General features: G+C 48.4%; 1 protein-coding gene across 2 annotated transcripts in view; it reads right to left on the bottom strand.

Moving 5' to 3' along the window:
* The window catches only part of CFAP61 (cilia and flagella associated protein 61), a 250889-nt gene that overhangs the window by 129259 nt on the left and 97914 nt on the right, over nt 1-23716 (bottom strand). For both annotated transcript variants that reach the window (XM_008256339.5, XM_008256340.5), the window contains exons 16-17: nt 19229-19435; nt 13835-13969 (exon numbers count right to left, since the gene is read on the bottom strand). In XM_008256339.5, the coding sequence (XP_008254561.3) occupies nt 13835-13969; nt 19229-19435 (342 nt within the window). The remainder of the gene's footprint in view (nt 1-13834; nt 13970-19228; nt 19436-23716) is intronic.

The raw sequence follows: 23716 nt of genomic DNA, 5'->3' as shown, positions 1-23716 counted from the left end.
CCCCCTGCTAGAATCAACCAGAAACTTCCATCCCATGGAAGCACATCCCGAGGGGCATTAGTGGACGGTGGTGGGTGTGGGGGTGCTCTGGCGGGTGGAGCGTCACTGGGGTGACCACACGGCGCTGCCTGAGGCTTGTTCCCTGGAAGCACAGGTCTCTTTGGTCGAACACACAAACTACCATAAAAACCAGGAGTACCATGACAACCTTGGCGATCACGTCAATGCACTAAGTTGTATGAAAACAAAACAACAGAAGATGTGATTTGCTCTTTATCACTGCGGGGTTCGGCCCACTGCATGCCCCATACCTGCCTGCATTCTAGCTGAGTCATGTTTGATATCTCAAACAAACAGCAATAAAAAAAAGAAAAACCCCTTTATGGCTCCCATGCTATTTCTATACCTTATTTACTCTATTCTCCCCTCTGTTTTTAAGCTACTCTTTTTGTTTCCTTCTTGCTTATGAAATTGGTTCCTATGGAAATCATGACATCAGCAATCCTGCCAGAGTTAATGGTCCTGAGGTAATGTGCAGAGTAAAGGTTTGGATACCTAAAGTGGTGCCGTGTCCTAGAATGGCTTCCAGCTGCTGGTCTAACAGGGGGCGGGGCTGGCACAAGGGAGGAGCCAAGCTGGCTCCCTTGGCCAATTCCAAGGGGCAGCCCAGAGCTGGGGGCAGGTGGGGTCAGGGGGTTGTGGGGGGAGGGTGGGTCACGCCTCCAGAGAAACAGGCCCTCGTTTCCAAGCCCATTTCATCCTCTGCCTCTGATGAACTCCAGCCAAGGCCATTTTCCATCCAGATTGGTGGCTGTGTAAATAATGAGAGTGACCAAGCTCAGACTGCTGATGAAATAAAGGAAACGCATTTTAGGGAAGTTACTAAGCTGTGGAAGACTTTTTTTTAATCCACCTCAGCTCCATTTCAACAGAAAACCTCTCGAGGTTTTGGGTTGTTTTTCCCGTTCTTTCCTATTTTCGAGGAAAGCATATCCTGTTTTTTTTTTATTATTACTATTTTAAACGAGAATTTATTACCAGGATGTAACAATGTAAAGGTCTTACTGAAAAGATCTGAAAGTCACATTTACAATACTTCATCTGTGGGTAATGATGTAAAATCTTTTTCTAGTGAATGGAGTCACGTTTTTATAATTCTCTCACAGGTGAGAGGGAGTGGGCACCCCAGGAGGGGTCTTGTGGGATTGCAGCCCACATGTACGTCTTTGCTGTCACAGCAGCCCAGTACTGTTCTTGTCTTAGCAGAGGTGTTTCATTCCCTGTTGCCCCTTGATCCCTCCTGATGCTCTGGGCAGCAGCCAGGAGACACCAGGACCTGGGGCAGACACCCCCTGGAGGACAAAGGGGTCAGCTCTGTGCTTTCTGTGTTTGTTTCAAGCCAGGTAACAGGGTTCCAAGATGGTCTAGGGGTCTGAAAGGCCTGGCTGTGGTATATGAAAAGGTGATGCCTCAAGCCTGAGATTTCAGGAGAACACATGGGGACAGCAGTCTGCTTTCTGAAGACCAAGAAGGAGGGCAGCTAGAGCGAAAGAGGTCAACACACTCCAGCCTTCCCCTCCTCTCTGATGAAGGCCATAAACGCACACAGAAGGAGTCTGGAGGACAGGAGAGAAGAGGGGACTGCGGCTGCAGACTCCACTCCTGTGCCCCGGGCCTGAGGACAGCAGGATGGAGGTGGCTGTGGGAGATGCAGGCCGGGAAGGGACAGGCAGGTCACGTGCTTCTTCAAGCCCACAGCAGTGGGGAGGGAGAGAAAGACAGCCTCTGTACTCCCTCCCACGCCGCACCAGACACAGCAGGCCTCAGGCTGCCTAGAGGGGACAGCTCTGTGCAATGGGCTGAGGGCTGGCCCTGGAAGCCGCGATGACGGACAGCAGGCCTGGGGGCTGAAGCTCCAGCTATGAAGCTCAGCCTGCGAGGACGCATGCTGCCTGAGTAGGCACAGCTTCCTCTCCAGCCCTTCTCTGCCCACCTCTGCTGTGCCATCCCCTGTCCGTGAGCTCCTGAGCATGTAGCTGTCTTCCCCACCCGTCTCAAAAGTAAGAGAAAATTCCCGAGTGGACTGAGTGTGACCACTTAACGGTTAAATTGACCTGGAACTGATGGAAGTTATTTCATCTCCCTTCACGTAGAATGAAAGCTCAAAGTAAATTCTCATTCAAGTGAGAGGAGAATAAGAAAACGGAAGACCCACCATTCAGCACACCTGATTACTGTTTTAAACTCTCTATCTTGGGGCCAGCGCCGTGGCATAGTGGGTGAGGCCGCCACTTGCAGTGCCAGCATCCCAGTATAGGCACTGGTTTGAGTCCCGGCTGCTCCACTTCTGATCCAGCTCTCTGCTATGGCCCAGGAAAGCAGCAGAAGATGGCCCAAGTCCTTGGGCCACTACTTCTGGTTTCGGATTGGCACAGCTCTGGCCATTGCAGCCATTTGGGGAGTGAACCAGTGGATGGAAGACCACTCTCTCTCTGCCTCTCCTTCTCTCTGTGTAACTCTGACTTTCAAATAAGTAAATAAACAAATAAATAAATAAATCTTAAAATCTATACCTTGGGACTGGTGTAGGACAGCAGGTTAAACCACCACTTGCAATGCCAGCATCCCATATCAGGGTGCCAATTTGAGTCCTGGCTGCTCTGCTTCTAATCCAGCTCCCTGCTAATGTGCCTGGGAAAGCAGCAGAAGATGGTTAAATACTTGGGCCTCTACCACCCACATGGGTGCCCAAGATGGAGTTCCCAGCTCCTGGCTTTGGCCTGCTGCTGTTGCAGTCATTTGGGGAGTGAACCAGACAATGGAAGATCTCTCTCTCTTTCTTCTCCCTCTTTCTCTGATGCTCTGCCTTTCAAACAAATACATTTTAAAAATCTGAATCTGACAATAAAAAGGGGGTTTCTATACACTGATGATTTATGAAAATAACACATTGGCAAGAAGAATCATCTTCTTAAGGTCAGGAGTCACAAGGTTACATTTTCAAATTCTAGAACCTCACACTTATCAACTGAAGTGAGGAGCTGCACATTTGACCTAGAAACGCCATTCCTAGGCACCTTTTCAAAGGAAAGCATCGCAAATGTAAGGGTGCACATGGTAGCACTGCTTATAATGACAAAAAATGTAGGTAAGAACTTACAAGGCCACCGGGAAGTGACCAGGCCAGCGATGGTAAGTGGAGGCTCCGCGGTCAGCCTGAGTCCCAGAGCCGCAAGAGGGCAGCTGCACAATCTTGGGCAAGCTCATGCCAAGTCGGATGTCCAAAGGAGCTCCTCTTACAAGATGGGCACATACTGGTTAAGTGACTCGTAAACCCCTAACTCACGATGAAGACACACAAGGGCTCGAAGAACCCAAGTAAGAGAGGGTTTTCTGGAGCCTTCTTTAGGGACAAATGTTGATGTGCTCTGAGTCCCACCCCACCCTGCCCTAAGAAGAGGAGAGGTGGAAGCTGCCTTGGCTTCCGCCTCAAGTCGTGCACGTGGGTTTGGGGGCCCTTGAGGGCTTCGCCTGACTTCCCCACCGTGAGCGGGCATGGCGCACGGGTGTGTGTGATCCCTCTCTGAGAATCCTGAGAGGCATGGTGGGCAGGCCTGAGGCTGCAGGCGAGGGGCCGCTCACACTGGCACGAGTCTGCTGACCCTCAGAGGCACCAGCTTCAGCACAGGTCCTTCCTGCAGGGCCATCTCAAAGGGCAAACTAGACTCACACCTCAAAGCCGGAGGGCCGCACAGCCTGCACGGTGGGAGTGCCGCTGAGTGAGTCCCAGGGTTGGAATCATGGAATAAAATCACTCCCACAGCATGAGTCTTAGGACAGGAGTGAGCGAGACAAGACTCTTGAGCCTCCAACAACTCTGGCCCCAGTTTCACGAGGACCAGAAATATACCTAAAACAGTAAGAAAAATTGAAAAGGCAAAAAAAAGTGAGCTAGCAGCAGGGCTGTGCTGAGTCCAAGGCATGTGAATCATCCCCAGCTGTAGGCTTCCTACATGCAGCTTCAGCAATGGCCTTGGGAGGGGTCTGGCCTTTGGATGAAAACTGCTTCTATAGGCCGGCGCCGTGGCTCACTAGGCTAATCCTCCGCCTTGTGGCGCCGGCACACTGGGTTCTAGTCCTGGTCGGGGCGCCGGATTCTGTCCCGGTTGCCCCTCTTCCAGGCCAGCTCTCTGCTATGGCCTGGGAATGCAGTGGAGGATGGCCCAAGTACTTGGGCCCTGCACCCCATGGGAGACCAGGAGAAGCACCTGGTTCCTGCCATCGGATCAGCGCGGTGCACTGGCCGCAGCGCACCGGCCGTGGCGGCCATTGGAGGGTGAACCAACGGCAAAAGGAAGACCTTTCTCTCTGTCTCCCTCACTGTCCACTCTGCCTGTCCAAAAAAAAAAAAAAAAAGAAAAAGAAAAAACTGCTTCTATAAAATGAAATTGAATGTCTTACGGAAGTAAGATCGGGTGCTGTGTGATCTGGAGTGACCTGCACAACTTTCAAGATCTAAAAGTTAACCAGAAAAGCCACAAGACTGGCCGCCCACTTTCGAGCTGGGTGTAGAAGACCAGGCCACACGGAAGCTGTCTACAGAGCGATGGTGGGCAGAAATCAAGTGGCTTCGTGACTACTCCTGCATGTCTCCCGGCACCCCTCACCCCAGCTTCCCCCACTGCAGGATGGGGTACATGACACATAAACTTTTCTGGGAACGAAACAAGACAATCCACAACAGCATGTGACACTGAGCCTGGCAGACAGGAGGCGCAGCCAGGCAGAGCGTTAACGAGGTTATGACCAACGACTGACCACACAAGCAGACAACTGTGGTCCCCTAAGATCACAGGGTTATCTCCCAGGGACTCTGTAGCCATCACAGTTGGTGTAAGGATAGGCATTATGATGGAAGTAAAGATAACGGGTGTGGGCACTTGGCCTTACCGGTTAAGACACCAGTGGGGACGCCCACCTCCCACATGGGAGCGCCGGGGTTGGGTTCCTGGCTCAGGCTCTTGTTTCACCTTCCTGCCAGTCCAGCCCCTGGGAGGTAGCTATGATAGACTGAGTTCCTGTCACTTATGTGGGAGACCTGGATCACGCTCCTGGTTCCTGCCCTGCCCTGGCCCCGGCTGTTGCAAGCATTTGGGGAGTGAACTAGCAGATGGGCCTGTGTACTCACCGGCTCCTTTCTCTCTCTCTAATGTGCATTTTTGGTTGCCATGATGTTTGCACAATGGTGACACCACCTAAGGATGCACTTCTCCAAATGTGTTCCTGTCATTACGTGACCACACTCATCAAGCCTCAGGGATGACTAGTCGCTGGAAACAGCCCAGCCACTTCGCATACATAGTAACGTGTAAAGATGCAGTACATTAGCTGACAAAAAGGCATGCTTCAAGGCACTATGTACACATTTAACTGTATCCATGTGAGGCTCTCCTCCCTGCCCCCCACAAGAAATAACCCACAGGTAAAAACACCAAAATCTTAACAAAAGCAATCCATAGATAGAAAGAGCGCAGGTTCTATTGATTTTCCTCTATTATTATTTCCTAAGATTTCCAACACAAATGCACACTGCTTTGGTAATGACTTATTTATTTTTAATCAAGGGGAGAAGATGCAACTCCCCTGGTCTGCGTCTACAGCTCTAATTGTCCCCTCTGTCATTTCTATGTCCCCAGCTACTTGGAAATACACAAAGCAAAGCCTCCTGTTGGCACTGACCTTCCTCGGCTCCCTCAAGGCGGATTCTGAGGAAGCCACTTAGCCAGTCCTGGGAGTTCAGGTCTGCCCAGGGCCCTGCTGGGCTGCAGGCTCCCCAGGCCTGAATGGAAGGCAGCTGATGTGTCCTGAGGCACTTCTGCACCTCCCTGGCACTCATTACCCTGGCTCTGCAGGGGGCAGGACACATTTCCCACCCCCCTCCTACTGGGTTGTGGCAAGAACCCAATCAGCAGCCTGGAGAGCTTCAGGATTTTTCTTTTCCTTCTGGGAGCCCGGGGAGGCTCTTTTTAAGAGGAATAATGTTGCTGAAGGTGGGAGACAAGCCACACCGAGCTGGTGGCTTCAGCAAAGGCTTAAGTCTGCCATTTCACGCCTGTGTGTGGACCGGCATTTTCTCTGCCTGAGCTCTCTGGAAATGTCTGTGCAGGACCACAAAGGGCTCGTGAGTCAGAGAGGGGGAAGCAGGCAACGGAAGAGGAGGAGAGGTTTTGTTATAAAACAGTCTCTGCTTTCAAAAGGACCAAGAGCTTTTACAGCCGTGTAGCGTCACGGAGAGGCGGCAAGCTCTACCCACGGAATTGTAATTACGGTCGCATGCACTGCCCACCAAACGGCCTTCGGTTGACCGGCACTTCACCATTTGTTGGTCAGAATGCTGGAACTGATCTCAGAACAGGAGAACGTAAAACTGGGCAGCCACTCTGGAAGACAGTCTGGCAGTCCTTCAGAACATCAGACAGGGTTAGCATACAACCAACCCTGCAATTCCACTCCTAGGCACGTGAGGGTTCGTGGAAAGTGCGTATGATGGAAACTTTACGCATAGATCACAAAACTTTTGCACCAAGATAAACTCATCTTCTAAATCTTTCTAAAGAGAAATCTTTCACCTGTTGGCTCACTCGCCAAATGCCCACAACGGCTGGGGCTGGCCAGCCCTGAAGTCAGGAGCCTGGAACTCAATCCAGGTCATCTCCCACCTGGGTGACAGGGACTCAGGAAGTTGAGCGTCCACCTGCTTCTTTCTAGAGTGCACATCGGCAGGAAGCTGGACTTAAAAGCTGAGTCAAAACTCAAATCCAGGCACGTATGGAATGCGGCTGTGTGTCCCACAAGACATCTTAAGTGCTATGCCAAATGCTCACCCCTAAGCTTATCTTTTAATTCTGTTTTCCACAAACTTTGTGAAATACTCTAACATACACCCAAGAGGAATAAAAACATACATCTACACAAAAATATGTATACAAATTTTCACAGCAACATTATTCATAATAGTGAAACAGTAGAACAAATGTAAATGCCCATCAACTCATAAATGGATAAATAAAATACAGTATTATCTGTACAACAGAACATTCAGTGATAAAGAGGGATGAAGATCAGATACAAGCTATGACATAGATACACTTTAAAAATACGCGAAGTGAAAGAAGTTAGTCACAAAACAGCACATACTGTATGATTCCACCTGTGTGAGGTTCCAGGACAGGTAAACTTATGGAGACAGAAGGTAGATTAGTGACTGCCTAGGGCTGGGGAGGGGAACAGAGAGTGACTGCTGCTGGGCACAAGTTTGGTTTTTAGGTGACAAAAAATAGTTCTAAAATTAGAGGGCTGTGATGGTTATTAAAACTCTGTAAATTTGCTTAAAAAACTATTGAGCCATACAATTGAAATGGGTGAACTGCATGATATATATGTTTTGCATGGCAGTAAAGCTATTGAAGGGGAGGAGAGACAGTCCGACAGCATCTTTTCTAGAAAGTGAGGGTAAGGTATGAGATGGACTTGTAACAATACTGAGGTGTCAGGTTCCTTTGCTCCATTTTTCTTATCACACTCCACAAAGCTCATTTTGCCACCCCAAATTCTAAACAGCAACCAGGGCATGCTTCTCACATCCTGTCCACCAGCTCCAGCAAACCCTGAGCCACTATCTGATGGGTGCTTCCTTGAGCACCTTCTAAGAACACTGTGAAGAGAAGCACACAGAACTGAATCTTGAGAAATCCACAGCACATCCTCTGTGCAGGATCCTGATTTTTTTTTTCTTATTTCCCAGCAGCTCTCACCATAATTTTGGAAGGTTTATAACAAGAAGCCATTACAACACAGAGAATTTCTGACCGCCAGGATCAGCTGGTGTGTTCAAATACTGACCCAGGTATACCATTTTGGACCTAGATATCTGTTCCAGCCATGGTCGGGATCAAAGCCAAGAGTAGGTGATGCAGATAAGAGGAAAACCCATACTGCACTCAGGGAAAGGAACTGTCTGTGGGTCACCTTTTGGTCAAGTAGCTGGGACCAAGGATCTGGGAGACTCGAAGAGGTCTGCCTTCTCTGTGGCTGTAATGGGTCGAGACATCAGGTCTCTGGTTTCTTAGGCAAGAAAGTACGTATGTCGTGGCTAAAGGTGGGTGTATGGGGAGCCAGCTGCCTGTGTTTGAAACTCTGTCACTAGATCAGCCTTCCAACAAATTATCTGTGCAAACCTGTTTTGTTCAGGTGCACGGGGGATGGTCGCAGTATAGAGGAAACCTCAAAGAGTTTATGGAAAATAGAATTAAAAGATGTTATTTTGGTGCAAAAACTGGAATTTCTTCTGTGCATATTCTTCCAAAAATATGTATTTCCCATGAACTTTGTGAAGACTCCTCATCAATACAAGTGCTGGTGTGAGCATTACAAGGGGAAGAGTCCATGAGAAACCTTTGGCAGAGTTCCAGACCTGTTCAAGCAGGAGTCCTGGTTTCATCACTCACTAAGAGGGAGGAACTATGATAGTGAATGGTAATAAACCACTGGGTTGTAAGTCATGTTGATATATGGTGTTTGCAAAACTGAAAATAAGTGACCATAGAACTTGCATTGTTTGAAGGTGGGGGGGAGGAGAAGCCCAGGAAGGATTTTATGTAAATAATTCTAAGAATCTCAGAGAAAAAGGTTCACTATAAATGGAAGAAAATGCAACTCCTATATATAGCCTAAAAGCGTAGGAAATGGCAGAGAAGTGACTTGAAAGAGCAAACTTGACTCATGGCGGTGATTTAGAGTGGATTAATTTCATTTCAGGGAAATATCACCGTGGTCACATTCATAAGATTCAGTGCACATATGGGTTTGCATCTTTAGAAACGTCCACCAACAACATGCTAAAGAGCTGATTTTAAAAACACATCACACACACCCCCACGGCCACAAATGCAAGCGAGGGAAGTCCAACCAGGGGCAGTGCAAGTTACCAAGTTTAAGGAAGGGGCTGGGAAACAATTAAACTGGGGAAAATCTAGCAGGTGCTGGGAGAATAATGCAATTTCCTAGGGCAGCAGATGCACAAGTGAAACAGTATCCAGTAACAGTCCGTCAGATGGTAATTATAGCTGGACCGGGGAAGAACAGCCCAGATGAAAAGGGGCAATTCAGACGGTAACTGAATGCCAGTGAGTGACATCTTCCAGAGAGATCACATACCAGGAAAGCGCGGGCCAGCATTTAACTCCGAGAGGGGGGCTACATAAACCGTCATTTTTCTTTGTGGCAGGACAAAGGGGAAATGTGGGGGAACCAAATGCACGGAATCCAAATGGAGGCCTCCAAAGAATCCATTAGCTGAGATTTAACAGAGCATCACTAATAAACTAGCAGAGGGAAAATAACAACAGGCACTGGTTCCTTAGGAAAAATGATGGGTTGGTGTGGCCCTGAAAAATATGAGCAGGAGAGAGAGAGAGAGAGAGAGAGAGAGAGAGAGAGAGAGAGATTGCATGGTGATTCTTTGACAGCTATGAACCAAGATGAACTAAAATGAATGGCATGGAACATCTATTTATACTGAACCAAGGGGCAGGGGCTGTTTCAGTTCAAAGCAGATTTTCTGGAGTTTAACCTAACAAATAATCAAACTCCCAACCTGGGAAGGGAAGCAGTGCCTGATACACAAACACACCCTTTCCCCAGGAATTCTACAGAAACAAATCTCATCCCAGCATGGCCATTTCTCTGGAGTCTGGGCTCTCACTCCCTGGGGGCTGATGTAAGCCCTCCTTCCAAGTTAACCTGCAATTAGACTGGAAGCTCTTTCCAGGGATGCGCTGGTGTCACAGCTATCTCTGAATCCCTGTAGGGGACAGGAAGGAAATAAAACAGGCTGGCACACAGAACCACCCCAAGTGAGTGTATGACATCTTGCTCCACAGCCTGTAGTCGCTGTGGCCATTCAACTTGGCCAGATTTTGAGTGTTTCCCTGATCCCAGCATCTATGTACTGTGTTGAACCATGATGGCTCATTTATCAGAAACTGCCTGTGAGAGTAACTCTAAGAATGTAAATGAGCAGATCAAGGTGGCAAATTCAAGCTCAGAAAAGAATCATGCAAGCCCACCCTGTGGATTATGACCCTGGTCTCTTTTATTGATGAGTTTGCACTGGCTGCTGGGAAAGACAATGATGATGGATCCATGGGTCTAGATCTGCAACCTGGGATGAAAATCACACTTCCTAGGCCCTTTCTCGCATCCTGCCAGGGGGTGGGCTGCCAATGAACAGAAGCCATGGATAAGGTGTTGTGAGGGGCCACACCTGTCATCCAAACCATGCGGGTGGCGGGGGAGGGGGAGCAGGGAGGTGCAGAGGGAGGAAGGGCACTTTCCCTGCCACGCAGGGATGAATTTCAGTCACTGCTGCCTTGTGCCAGATTCAAATTGGCAACCCACCGAGATGAAAGGCTTTCTCTCCCATTACTCATGCTGGAGTGATCTGTTCCCTCCAAGATTGGCTTCCTAGGTGAGGGCGAGGGGACAGATGCTAGCTCTAAGATGCTTTCAATAGGATAAAAGGTACGAAAGGTGGGTGCAGTGAGAGAAATGATGTGGTAGTGAAGAGGGAATGAAAGGTTCCCTAAAAAGCCTGATATGCTGGTGGGGGAGAGGCACTGTGAAGTCGGAGGGCGGGGGGCGGGAAAGGAAGTCCACAGTAACAACCGCTCAACTCTGCAACATGGCCACGCTTCTCAGAATCACACATTCAGTGCCACAGACAAATCTCTCCTCCAGAAATTCCATTTGGCTCAGCCCGTCTCAGTCAACTGAGATGTCAAAAAGAGATGGGGGCCGGCGCCGTGGCTCATTTGGTTAATCCTCTGCCTGTGGTACCAGCATCCCATTTGGGCGCTGGATTCTAATCCCGGCTGCTCCTTTTTCAGTCCAGCAATCTGCTATGACCCCGGAGGGCAGTGGAGGATGGCCCAAGTCCTTGGGTCCCTGTACCCGCACGGGAGATCAGGAAAAAGCACCTGGCTCCTGGCTTCGGGTCGGCGCAGTGCCGGCTGTAGCGGCCATTTGGGGGGTGAACCAAAGGAAGGAAGACCTTTCTCTCTTTCTCTCTCTCTCTCTCTCTCTCTCTCTCTCTGTCTATAACTCTACCTGTCAAATAAATAAATTAAAAAAAAAAAAAAGAAAGAAAAAAAGAGAGACAGTAACTGAACTCCAGAACTGTCCCGTGGGGATTGGGGTCTTCACCACCCCTCTGCTGGAATATTTTAAGATTCAAATGTTTACACATCTTGCGTACGAAACCCAAATCCCAAATCTTGACTGAAATCTTAGCTCACAGTGGACTACAGCAGGCAGCAGTGACAGTCGCTCCTTAAAGAGCCAGAGTCCACCTGGTGCTGAACGCCCGCAACAGCCTGCTGTGGCAGGGGCAGGCGTTAGCATTAACGTCTTCCTGAACTCCAGGTTCCTGCAATGATCTTGGTGATGTCCCGAATTGCAACGGGGCTGGAGGGGTACGGGGAGCACAGGGCACTGAGGTGACCACAGAAGCTTAGTAAACGGAAGCCATGATTTCAAATCACACCAACCTGTTCACCAAACATGGGACTGTCTGAAATGAGACAAAATGTTTTCTCTTTCTCCCAGCCCGGAGCTCCCACTCACCTCAAAGAAGCAACTGGGGCATCCACACCCTTTTTCCTCCCAGCTCCTTCTCCTGGGGTCCTCCTGGCTCTGCGGATGCCATGTTTCAATGACACCCGCTTGCAATCACTCTAACTGGCCCAATGCACTTTCTTTGCATCAAACTTAAAAGCACTGGTTCTCATTCCCAAGGAGTCCACTGGCAGGGCTCACACACTTCATCTGTAGCCCAGCTGCTAAGAACGTGTCTGCGGCCTAGAACGAAACGCTGGGTGTCCGGGGTTTGCTTAAAAATGATATGGGCGGAGGAGAAGTGTGGGGGGGCATCAGGTCCAAGATGGGGCCCAGAGTGGAAAATCACTGCAGTAGGGCATGGAGTATTTGGGGGTTCAGGGGCCGCTTCCACATGTGGTCTGGGACAGGTGCCCACGTGCCTGCTATGGCTGGACTGCCAAGACCACAGTGAAAGAAGCATCAGCTTTCATAGCAATTTGATAAAATAATTCCATGTCTGTTAAAACTAGTAAAAGGGGCCGGTGCTGTGGTACCATAGGCTAATCCTGCAGCGCCGGCATCCCATATGTGTGCCAGTTCTAGTCCTGGTTGCTCTACTTCTGATCCAGCTCTCTGCTATGGCCTGAGAAAGTAGTAGAAGATGGTCCAAGTCCTTGGGCCCCTGCACCCATGTGGGAGACCCGGAAGGAGCTTCTGGCTACTGGCTTCGGATTGGCCCAGCTCCAGCTGTTGCGGCCATTTGGGGAGTGAACAGCAGATTGAAAACCTCCCCCCCCATCTTTCTGTAACTCTATTCTCAAATAAATATTTAAAAAAAACCTAGTAACAGAATAACTGCACTTCAATTCTCTTTGGTTTTTCTTTTTAATGTCATCTTTCTGGGAATTCTTTTTTTTTAAACTATGAGTCTATGATGGGTTGTACGTTTTGTTTTGTTTTAACATTTTTACTTATTTATTTGAAAAGCGGCATTAATCTTCCATCCGCTGGTTCACTCCCCATTTGGCCACACAGGGCTGGACCAGGTGGAAGCCAGGAGCCAGGAGCTCCATCCAGGTCTCCCACATGGTGGCAGGGGTCCAAGTACTTGCTGTTCTCCCAGGCACATCAGCAGGGAGCTGGACTGGAGGTGGAACAGCCAAGACCCCAACCAGCCACACATATGGGATGCCTGTGTGGCAGGAGCGGCTTAACCCGCTGCACCACAATGGCGGCCCTAGGATTGTACATTAAAAAAAAAAAAGGCGAGGGAAGACCCCCCCCCACCCCCGGCTTCGGCCGACCAAGAAGGGTGGCTATCACCACAGTGCGCACCTGTGTGTGTTATGGCCAGCATTTTCCAGAATACAGACTTGGCATGGGAGTAGGGGCAAGGGCTGCCATTGGTTCTCGGTGTCTGCTCAGACGCACACGCGTAACTTACCGGAAAGCAGGCATCACTGAGTTTTCTGATTCCACAAACGTGGCAGCCCGCGCGGGGCCGGGGCGCCACCCGGGGTGCATGCGCGTTTGAGCACCGCGTGAGCACAGCCTCAACTTTCCCTCGCCTCTCGGCCACACAGGCTGTATCTCAGCCCACCAAAGGGTCCGTTCTTTCCCAACTTAAATACGACCAAGCCCTCTTGCCAGCCAGCCTGACAAACTCAGGTTTCTCCCCTGTGAAGTTTCCGGAGACGGTTTCGTGTGCGTGTGCACGCACGCACGATGCAAGCGGCTCCATCTGATATGACCTGGGGGTCACCTGTGGTGCCTGCGAGGGCTTTGGTGGTCGTCATCAAGGAGGAACCCTGGTACCAACCCGGGACAGCGGACGTGGGCCAGCCCACACCGGTCAACCCGGCTTCCTGGCCCAGCCGTGCTGTCCCCAGACCCAAGCGCTCAGAGCTTCGACTTCCAGGGGTGCAGTCAGCTGAGGGGGGCGGGGACAGGAGGGCGACCCCTGGCAGCTGTTCCGGACCAGGGGCTGAGTGTGTGTGTGTGTGTGTGCGCGCGCGCGCGCGCGGTTCTGCAGACGCCGCTGGCGGCGAGGGTGTGAGCGCCAGGTTCCCTGTGATTAAGGCGCAGCCTGGCCCGGCCAAGGCCGCGCCGCCGCCCCATCTGCCCAGCCCGCGGGAGCTTGGCGCCGCGCCTTGCCCTGCCAGCTCGCTCGGCTACCCACCGGCTCCTTGGAGACCGCCTTGGACGGGGCGTTGGTGCCAAGCTTTTCCAGCGGGTACACAATCTGTCGTCGTGGGCGCACGGGCACGAAGTAATGGAGGGCAGATGTCAGCGAGTGGGCGTAGGGTCTCTGGAACTGAAAGACAAGCAGTCTGTGTTGTAGGGGAAGGGCACCTCGGAGAGAGGGGCTGCGCAGATGTCTGCGTGTGGCTTTGCAAACACAAAACTCTGCGCTCGGCCAAGTCCGGAGAGGCAGGAAGGGGGAAAAAAAATCGGCAGATAAACAAACATACTCTTCGAGCAGAGGAATGAATTGTAGATAATGCCTGACACTAATGAAGATAATTACGAGGGTAATTACATTACTATCTCTGTGGGAATGACAGATAAACAAGTGGTTTTGGTTTATGGGATTTTTTCAGTACAAGTATTTTCCCCAGGAGGATACTCCTCTCCACAGTGATCATGAATCAGCTTCATTTGACCCCATTAAGCTGTGTTATCTGCGTCCTGTTAACCTTTGTGTGTTTGGCACGAGCCGCTCCGAGGAGGCAGGCAGATAAAAATGTCATCGAGGGGCAGCTCAGCGTGCATCTGAACGTCTTCCTGGTTGTGTGAGTTGCTCCTGTAGATTTCAGCCAGGCCCGACTGAGTAGTTTAGAGCACGTGTCTGGCCCTGGAAAGTGGAGGAGGTGGGGGTAGCAGGGCAGGTCCTGTGGACTCACGCTATTACTAAATGATGAGTTGCACCGATGCTTCCTGAAATGGACTAGGGTAAGTTATGTTTTAGGAACAGACTTTAAATATGAATTTTATCCAGTTTTTTTTTTTTTTTTAACTTGGCAGAGGAGTGGCCAGCACTGTGGCTTAGCAGGTAAAGCCACCCCCTGCAGCACCAGCATCCTATATGGGCACCGGTTCAAGTCCCGGCTGCTCCTCTTCTGATCCAGCTCTCTGCTATGGCCTAGGAAAGCAGTGGAAGATGGCCCAAGTGCCTGGGCCCCTGCACCCGCGTGGGAGATCCAAGGAAGCTCCAGGCTCCTGGCCCAGACCCGGATGTTGCAGCTATTTGGGGAGTGAACCAGCAAATGGAAGATCTGTCTGTCTCTCTGTGTCTCCCTCTCTCTCTCTCACTCTGCCTTTCAAATAAAAAAAATCTTAAGAAACTAACTTGGCAGAGGAAGCTGAACATGGTGAGCTTCATTTCTCACATGGGGATGAAATCTTGGCGTTTGGGTGACACCGACTTAGAGCATTGTAACTGTTTTAATCCTCGAGAGGTAAACTGAGCAACCAGAACGTCTGACGGTCCATTTACTGAATGTAGGCTGGAAAGTAAGAACAGAACCGAACGGCAGGTGTAACTTCCTGAAGAGCAGAGCTCACACGAGAAGATTCTGCTGTTTTAGAAAAGGCCCAGGCATCTCTAAGAGCTTCTAACAGGAGTTTCTGTAAACCCTCAGCTTTGAACTTCACAAACTAAGAAACAGAAGCCAGAAATTCCTAGCCAGAGTTCCGGTTTTTTTTAGTATGTTTATGTGTATTTATTTATTTTCATCTACTTGAAAGGCAGAGTGATGGAGAAAGAGAGAATCTTCCATTTGCAGGTTCACTCTCCAAATGCTTGCAACATCCACAGCTGAGCGAGGTCAGACCCAGGAGCCAGAACTCCATCCAGCTCTCCCACGTGGGCGGCAGGGCCCAAGCACTTGAGCCATCACCTGCTGCCTCCCAGGATGCATTAGCAGGAAGCTGGATCAGCAGTGGGAGTGCCAGGTCTCAAGCCAGCACTTGGATATGGGACACAAGCATCCCGAGCCGTGGCTTAACCTGCTGCACCACAGCTTTCAGAGTTCTGCTTTAATGCCCGTGAGTTCCCTCAGAAAGTTTATGGAAAGATGCATACTATGAAACAGCGATATTTTGTTCCAAAATAAACTTATCTTTTAATGTCATTTTTCCACAAAACTTTTTTATAAGATTTAATTAATTTATTTATTTGTAAAGGAGAATTACAAAGAGAGAGAGAGAGAGAGATCTTCCATTTGCTAGTTCACTCCCCCAAAATGGCTACAGTGGCAGGGGGCTGGGCCAGGCCAAAGCCAGGAGCCAGGAGCTTCTTCCAGGTCTCCCAAGTGCGTGCAGGGGCCAAGCAGTTGTGCCATCTTTTGCTGCTTTTCCAGGCACATTAGTAGGGAGCTGGATTAGAAGTGGAGCAGCCGGGACTTGAACTGGTACCCACAGGGATGCTGGGTGGCAGCTTAACCCACTGTGCCACAATACTGGCTCTCTGCAGACCTTTTTAAGTACACTCAAACAATTATCTGCATAAATGCCAGCCCCAAATCTTCACTGAAGTCAACTGGGGATTGACAGCTGAATTTATAAATCCTTATCCAAAGTATTTGGAACTACTGCTTACGTTTGTTTTAAATGTATATGTGTAAATCAACTGGAAGTGCAGACTGCCAGGAAATCTGTTTCCAAATGTTTCTATAGCAGTTAGAATATACAGTTGTAACATATTCCCCATTCCACACCGTTGAGGTAATTACATGAACATTCCATGAAATGCCCAAGACATTATTTTAGTTATGGACAGAAATGGACTCTCTCCAACCTAGCACATCCTGGCAACATCATGAATAAAAACTAAGCACTTAATATCGCATCCTGAAGGTCACACAGTTGGCATCTGGCCAAATACAAAGTGAAAGGAAATTGTGCAGGACCAGAATTTTCCAGCAAAACTGTTACCTTCACATCTCATTAAGTCCAAATCTAGGGCAATTGCATTGCTATTATGCTGCATTAAAAAAAAAAAGATTTATTTATTTATTTGAAAGACAGAGTTACAGAGAGAGAGGTGGAGACAGAGAGAGATCGATCTCCCATCTGCTGGTTCACTCCCCAAATGGCCGCAACAACCAGGGATGGGCCAGGCCAAAGCCAGGAGCCAGGAGCTTCTTCCAGTTCTTCCATGTGGTACAAGGGCTCAAGCACTTGGGCCATCTTCCATTGCTTTCCCAGGCCACAGAAGAGAGCTGGATTGGAAGTGGAGTAGCCAGGACTCAAACTGGCACCCATAAGGGATGCCAGTGCTTTAACCTGCTGTGCCACAGAGTCGGCCCCATTACGACCTTTTTAAAAAAAAAAAATTAATTAATTAATTTATTTGAGACACAGACAGATGAGAGAGAGCTCCCATCTGTTGGGTCATTCCCCATATGACCACAGAAGCTGGGGCTGGGTCAAGGTTGAAGCTGGGAGCCAGGAACTCAATTCAGGTCTCCCACTTTGGGGGAGAAACCCAATCACTTGAGCATCTCTGCCTCCCAGTGTCTGCAATAGCAGGAAGCTGGAGTCAATGGCTGGTGCCTGGTACTGAACCCAGGTCCTCTACTGTGAGATGTAGGCGTCCTAACTGACGTCTTAACCGCTAGATCCAGCATCCACCTCCATACTGTGTTTAGACAGGAAAAAAAAAATCACAAGAGCAACATGTGCATCTCATTAAAATTTTTTCCATGTTTTTTCTTGTTTCTTCTCTATTCTCTCCACACTTCTCCAAAAGGCTTTTGCTAAATAAGATACACTGGCTAAATTAGTGTTATATATGTGCACTACACACTTCAAATTGTTTAATAAAAAAATCAAATAAATAAGGGGCCAGCATTGTGATGTAGCAGATTAGGTCTAAGTCCCACTTCTGATCCACCTCCCTGCTAATGCGCCTGGGAAAGCCATAGAAGATGGCCCAAGTGCTTGGGCCCTGCCACCCATGTGGGAGACTCAGATGAAGTTCTAGGCCCCCAGCTTCGGTCTGGCCTAGTCCCAGCCATCGCGACCATTTGGGGAGTGAGCCAGCAGATGGTCAGTCTCCCTGTCTCTGTCTTTGTGTCTGTCTGTCTCTCTCTTTCTGCCTTTCAAATAAATAAATAAATCCATCTTAAAAAAAAATCAAATAGATAATGTCATTTTAATGTGCTCCACTCCCCTGTGGTCACTAAGAAGGAAAGTGACAGCACCACAGCATCTCGGCAGAGTATGAAAAGCTCTGAGATCCTGAGTGGAATCTACTGGAACAGCTTCTACCTGGTCCAGTGGCTGAAGGCCATCAGCACTCCTCGAGTCTGTATGGAGTCGAGGACCAGTGAGTCTCAGGGACTCAGGGCCAACCTGCAGAATACAAACCCTTGGGGGATCCAGCCTGAATGGCTCTTGCCTGTGAACTACTCAGGGCACAGCGTGTAGGTGTATGTACGTGTACATGAGTGAGTGTGAATGCATGTGTGTGCACAGGGAGTGTGACTCTGGTGTGTGTGTGTGTGTGTGTGTGTGTGTGTGATTTCTAAGCTTTGGGAGCGGGCTTTGAATAAGAGAGACAAGCACCTTGGCCTTCCTGGTTAAATGTGTAAGCTCCGCTAGGGAGAAGTAGCATGTAAAGGGGAAGTGGCAGTAAGACACAGGGCTTGCTAGAGGTGCATGTACAGAACCATTATGTGCACACGTTAGGTCCCTGTTTATCACAACAGTATTAGTTTGCATAAACATAATACATATTACATGGAGTGGCACAGGGCTTTACTATGTAAAGGTTAGTGGGATTACATATCTCCACTTTGATCCATCACTTTTATGAGGTGATTATAGTGCTTATTTGGAATGCCCTGGTAGTCACACCAATTTGATAGAATAAAAACAATTTATTCTGTGCATTCATTACTCAAATGTAGTCTTGGCTTGAGGGAACACGCATTGCACTATTGTAGCGTAAGAAATAATTGGGGGCCGGTGCTGTGGTGCAGTGGGTTAACACCCTGGCCTGAGGCACCAGCATCCCATATGGGTGCTAGTTCTAGTCCCGGCTGCTTCTCTTCTGATCCAGCTCTCTGCTATGGCTTGGGAAAGCAGTAGAAGATGGCCCAAGTCCTTGGGCCCCTGCAACCGCGTGGGAGAAGCTCCGGCCATTGTGGCCAATTGGGGAGTGAACCAGCAGATCGAAGACTTCTCTGCCTCTCCTTCTCTCTGTGTTTAACTCTGAGTTTCAAATAAATAAATAAATCTTAAAAAAAAAAAGAAAGAATTTGATTTTCAGGTCTCTGAGAGCATTTTTTGGCCTAGCTTTCAGTTTCTTTTTTGTCAATATGGAAAAAAAAGCCAACAAATTGTTCTACTAATCACATTGGTTGTGATTGTCTTAGTAACTCAAAGCTTCTTGGACTTTTACTGTAGCATAAGAAAAGGGCGAAACTCAGTACAGCCAGGGGAAATTCAGATCCCTGTTACAACCCAAGCCCACCCAGAGAGGAAGGCACAAAATGTGGCTCACAACACCAGCGATGACACCAGGAACCCTGCCCCGCCAGGAGACCGCGTCACCACGCACCCTTACCTTGCCTTCCCGGCACTGTGGATAAATTGGGTAGTAGAGGCAGGACTTGTAGCCTAAACGGAGGATCTCCTTCAGAAAAAACTTGGTGTAGTGCCGGAAGACGGGGTTCAGGGCGAAGTGGTACAAGTGCCCGTGCTCCTCCCGCTGGTGGTGGCTGAAGTAGATGAAGTCCTCGATGTTGTAGTGGGACCGGATGTACTCTATATCCTGTGAAAGGTTAGGGAAAGGAGGCGCCAGGCAAGTCACACGCGTGCTGTGATGCGTGGCTATGAAAATGGCTTTAGGCATAATAGCAAGATGCGTATTTTTCTCTTCCATTATTTACTGCCTTGTCTTCCTTGTTGAATTTTCTCATTAGAAATTGGACTTGCCCCAAACGGTAGAGTTAGAAACATACCAGGGGATTCCAATTCAATCCCATCAAGGTGGCATGTACCAATGCCATCTCACTAGTCCAGGTGATCAATTTCTGTTCACAATTGATCATAATAATAGGACTAAGAGTCAAAGGGATCACATAAACAAGACTAGTGTCTGCAAATACTAACCGATAGACTAAAAAAGGGAGAGAACGATCCAATATGGGAAGCGAGATACACAGCAGACTCATAGAATGGCGGATGTCCTAAACAGCACTCTGGCCTCAGAATCAGCCCTTAAGGCATGCAGATCTGGCTGAAAAGCCCATGAGAGTATTTCAGGCATGGAAAGCCAAGACTCTCTGTCAAAAAAAAAAAAAAATGACCTAAATGAAAGATCTCCGCGAGTGAAATCCCAGTGGAAAGAACAGGTCATCAATGAAGGAGGTACCTTTCTCTGAAGGGAGGAGAGAACTTCCACTTTGACTACGACCTTGTCTAAATATGATCAGAGTCGGTGAACTCAAAAGGCTTCCATAGCCTTGGCAACTCATGACTAGAGCCTATGGTGATTACTGATGCCATAATCAAGAGTGTCAATTTGTTAAGTCAACAACAGGAGTCACTGTGCACTTACTCCTCATGTAGGATCTCTGTCCTTAATGTGCTGTACATTATAATTTAATGCTATAATTAGTACTCAAACAGTATTTTTCACTTTGTGTTTCTATGTGAGTGCAAACTGTTGAAATCTTTACTTAATATATGCTAAACTGATCTTCTGTATATAAAGAGAATTGAAAATGAATCTTGATGTGAATAGAAGGGGAGAGAGAGCGGGAAAGGGGAGGGTTGCAGGTGGCAGGGAAGTTATGGGGCGGGGAGACACTGTAATCCATAAGCTGTACTTTGGAAATTTATATTCATTAAGTAAAAGTTAAAAAAAAAAGAAATTGGGTTTCTTGAAAGCTACAGCTTTGGAACTTGTTCCTTTTACTGGCTGCTAACAATTCCGAGAGCTTTGAGCCTTTGCCACTGGCCACTGGTGGCCCCCTGACCACTGCTGGGCAGGATGAGCAGAAGCTGGTTGGCACGAGACCAAGCATGTGGGAAATTCAGGAGGTGGCCGAACAGACCCACTCGCAGTCCCTGGACTTGCTATGTGGAAAGTGCCATCTCACAGAACACACACCTTGGGGCCGGCGCTATGGTGTAGTAGGTAAAGCAGCCGCCTCAAGTGCCAGTATCCCATATGGGCACTGATTTGGGTCCCGGCTGCTCCACTTCCGATCCAGCTCTCTGCTATGGCCTGGGAAAGCAATGGAAGATGGCCCAAGTCCTTGGGCCCCTGCACCCACATGAGAGACCCGAAAGAAGCTCCTGGCTCCTGGCTTCAGATCAGCACAGCTCCGGCCATTGCAGCTAACTGGGGAGTGAACCAGTGGATGGAAGACCTCTCTCTCTCTGCCTCTCCTTCTCTCACTGTGTAACTCTTTCAAATAAATAAATAAATCTTTTAAAAAATAAAACGAACACACACCTTAATGGGCACGTGTGGCTGGGCTGTGAGACTTAGCCTCATCTAGCCCTACTCTCCTGAGGTACAGCGATTTTTACTCGGTAGAAGGTAATTTAAAGGGCTAGTGAGTATTTACATGCAAAAGGAAACTTGGGGCACACTGCTACTGCTCCTGCTCCCAAGGGCCCAGCACTGGCCCCATGCTTTGTCTCCCTGCATTGCATTGGGGACCAGGGGCTCATCCGCTCTGATCAAATACTGCTTCCCCGGTTCTGCTTCACCTGCCCGTCACGCACACTGCTGGGGGTTGGAGACAGAGGGGCAGAACCCAAGGCGACAGTGGCTCTGATTACATGAGACTTCAACTCCTGACAAACAGGGCCTGTAAGACTCTACCTGAAAAATCACTGAAAACTAAAAAGCAAAGAGCCAACAGAGGTACTCGCTCTAAACAGCAGATGGGTCATCTAGTTTTCCTCCCATTCCAAGTCCCTTAAAATAACAATAAAAAAAACACCTTTTTTTTTTTTTTTTTAATCATGGCAGCACAATGGGGGCAAGGATGTAAGTTCTACCTTACAGGAAATTTTTGCCTGGAAAAGAAACCCTACCACCCTACCATTAGGCTAATCCTTCCTACCTTGGCCACTTGGAGGTCCCTGCCTGCCTGCTGGTGCTATATTCCAGCATGAAAAATGAACCCAGACAACGGACAGCACCTTCCCAATGAGACAGAGTGGGTGGGGGGCCTGCCAGCGGCAGGAGAGATGCAATGGAGAAATACACAGCCTCCCATACTGAAAACTTGATCTTTCATTCATGACTTGGACAGACTGTAGAAAAACTGACCAATGGAGAATGGAGAAACAGACAGGTGACTACACAGGAAACAAAGATTATTCTGGGAATAGGAGGGAATTGAGAAGAAACAATCGACATCATGTCCTCAGAGATGCCACAAAGGATCTTGCTCCTAACATTACAAATAAGGGGATACCAAAGAGGAACAATAAAAAAGTAAAAGAGGCTTGAGAGTTAAGTGTATGAAGTCTGAAATTAACATTCCAACAGAAGACCTGGATGACAGAATAAACATGGCTGAAGACTGGATTAGGGACTCAGAAGGCAAAATCAAGGAAATCTTCTAAAATGATGAGTAAGAAATGCGAGAGACATTAAGAGGCATTGGAGGACCAATTCAAGAGATCCGAGAAGAACGGAGGAAATGAAGGGGAAGAAAGAATGAAATTAAAAAAAAAAAGAATGAATGAAATTGTAAAAGAAAATACTTCTCAAAAGAGGCAAGATACTTTGTGGCAAAATTTCAGAATTTCTGGGGTGAGAAGAAAATCTAATTCTTAAGAGAGTAAATAAACACATATATTTACAAACAGTCAAGATCCCAGTTGTCATTTGATTGTATTGCACCAGTAATATTGGATGCTGGAAGACAAAGGGGACAAACACTGGGCCGGCACCGTGGCATAGTGGGTAAAGCCACTGCCTGCAGTGCTGGCATCAGTCCCAGCAGCTGCTCCACTTCTGATCCAGCTCTCCGCTATGGCCTGGGAAAGCAGTGGAGGATGGCCCAGATGCTTGGGCCCCTGCACCCAGGTGGGAGGTGGGGAACAAGCTCCTGGCTCCTGGCTTCGGATCAGTGCAGCCCTGGCCATTGTGGCTATCTGGGGAGTGAACCAAAGGATGGAAGACCTCTCTCTGTCTCTATTTCTGCCTCTTTGTAACTCTGCCTTTCAAATAAACAATAAATAAAATCTTTAAAAAAAAAAAAAGAGTACAAACATCAACATTCTGACAATAATTTGCATGAGAACTCTATACACAACCAAGAGAAGCCATAAAACTTGCAGAGATAAATCATAAATGTCCAGGACTGTACTGGGTCAGTGTGAGGACAAAATTAAAAGTTGTTGTATACGTGTAGACTCAGAGACCTAACGGTCCACCACCCCTCTCCAGAATAGGGAATGAAAAAGAGAATGAATGCAAGAAACCCTAAGGAAATTAAGCTGGGGCCGGTGCTGTGGTGTAGCGAGTAAAGCCGCCACCTGCAGTGCTGGCATCCCATATGAGTGCTAGTTCGAGTCCTAGCTGCTCCACTTCTGATCCAGCTCTCTGCTATGGCCTGGGAAAATAGTAGAAGATGGCTCAGGTCCTTGGGCCCCTGCACCTGCATGGGAGACTGGGAAGAATCTCCTAGCTTCGGATCTGTAGAGCTCTGGTCATCGCGGGCAAACTGGGGAGTGAACCAGTGGATGGAGGGCCCCGCCCCACCGCAACTCCTCTCTCTGTGTAACTCTGACTTTCAAATAAATAAATCTTTAAAAAAAAAAAAGAAATAAAGCAAGATGACATTATAAATGCCAAACGTGCATTTGATAAAATGCAGTACCTGTTCATAATAATAAACAGCTTCCAGTAAGCTAGAAATAGAAATCTTCCTTAATTTGATAACGGATATCTCCCAGAAACCTAGAGCAATTATTTATGCTAAATGCAGGAAAACATAGAGTCCCCTCATTTAATCAGGAATACCACAAAAGGGGGCCATGCTGTGGCACAGCAGGTTAAGCTGCCACCTGCAACACTGGC

Source organism: Oryctolagus cuniculus, chromosome 11 (genome assembly GCF_051225735.1).
Source record: "Oryctolagus cuniculus isolate XC-2025 breed Fujian yellow rabbit chromosome 11, ASM5122573v1, whole genome shotgun sequence".
NCBI lineage: Eukaryota > Metazoa > Chordata > Mammalia > Lagomorpha > Leporidae > Oryctolagus > Oryctolagus cuniculus.
The sequence above is the reverse complement of the archived record's forward strand: the minus strand, read 5'-3'. Positions and strand labels throughout refer to the sequence as shown.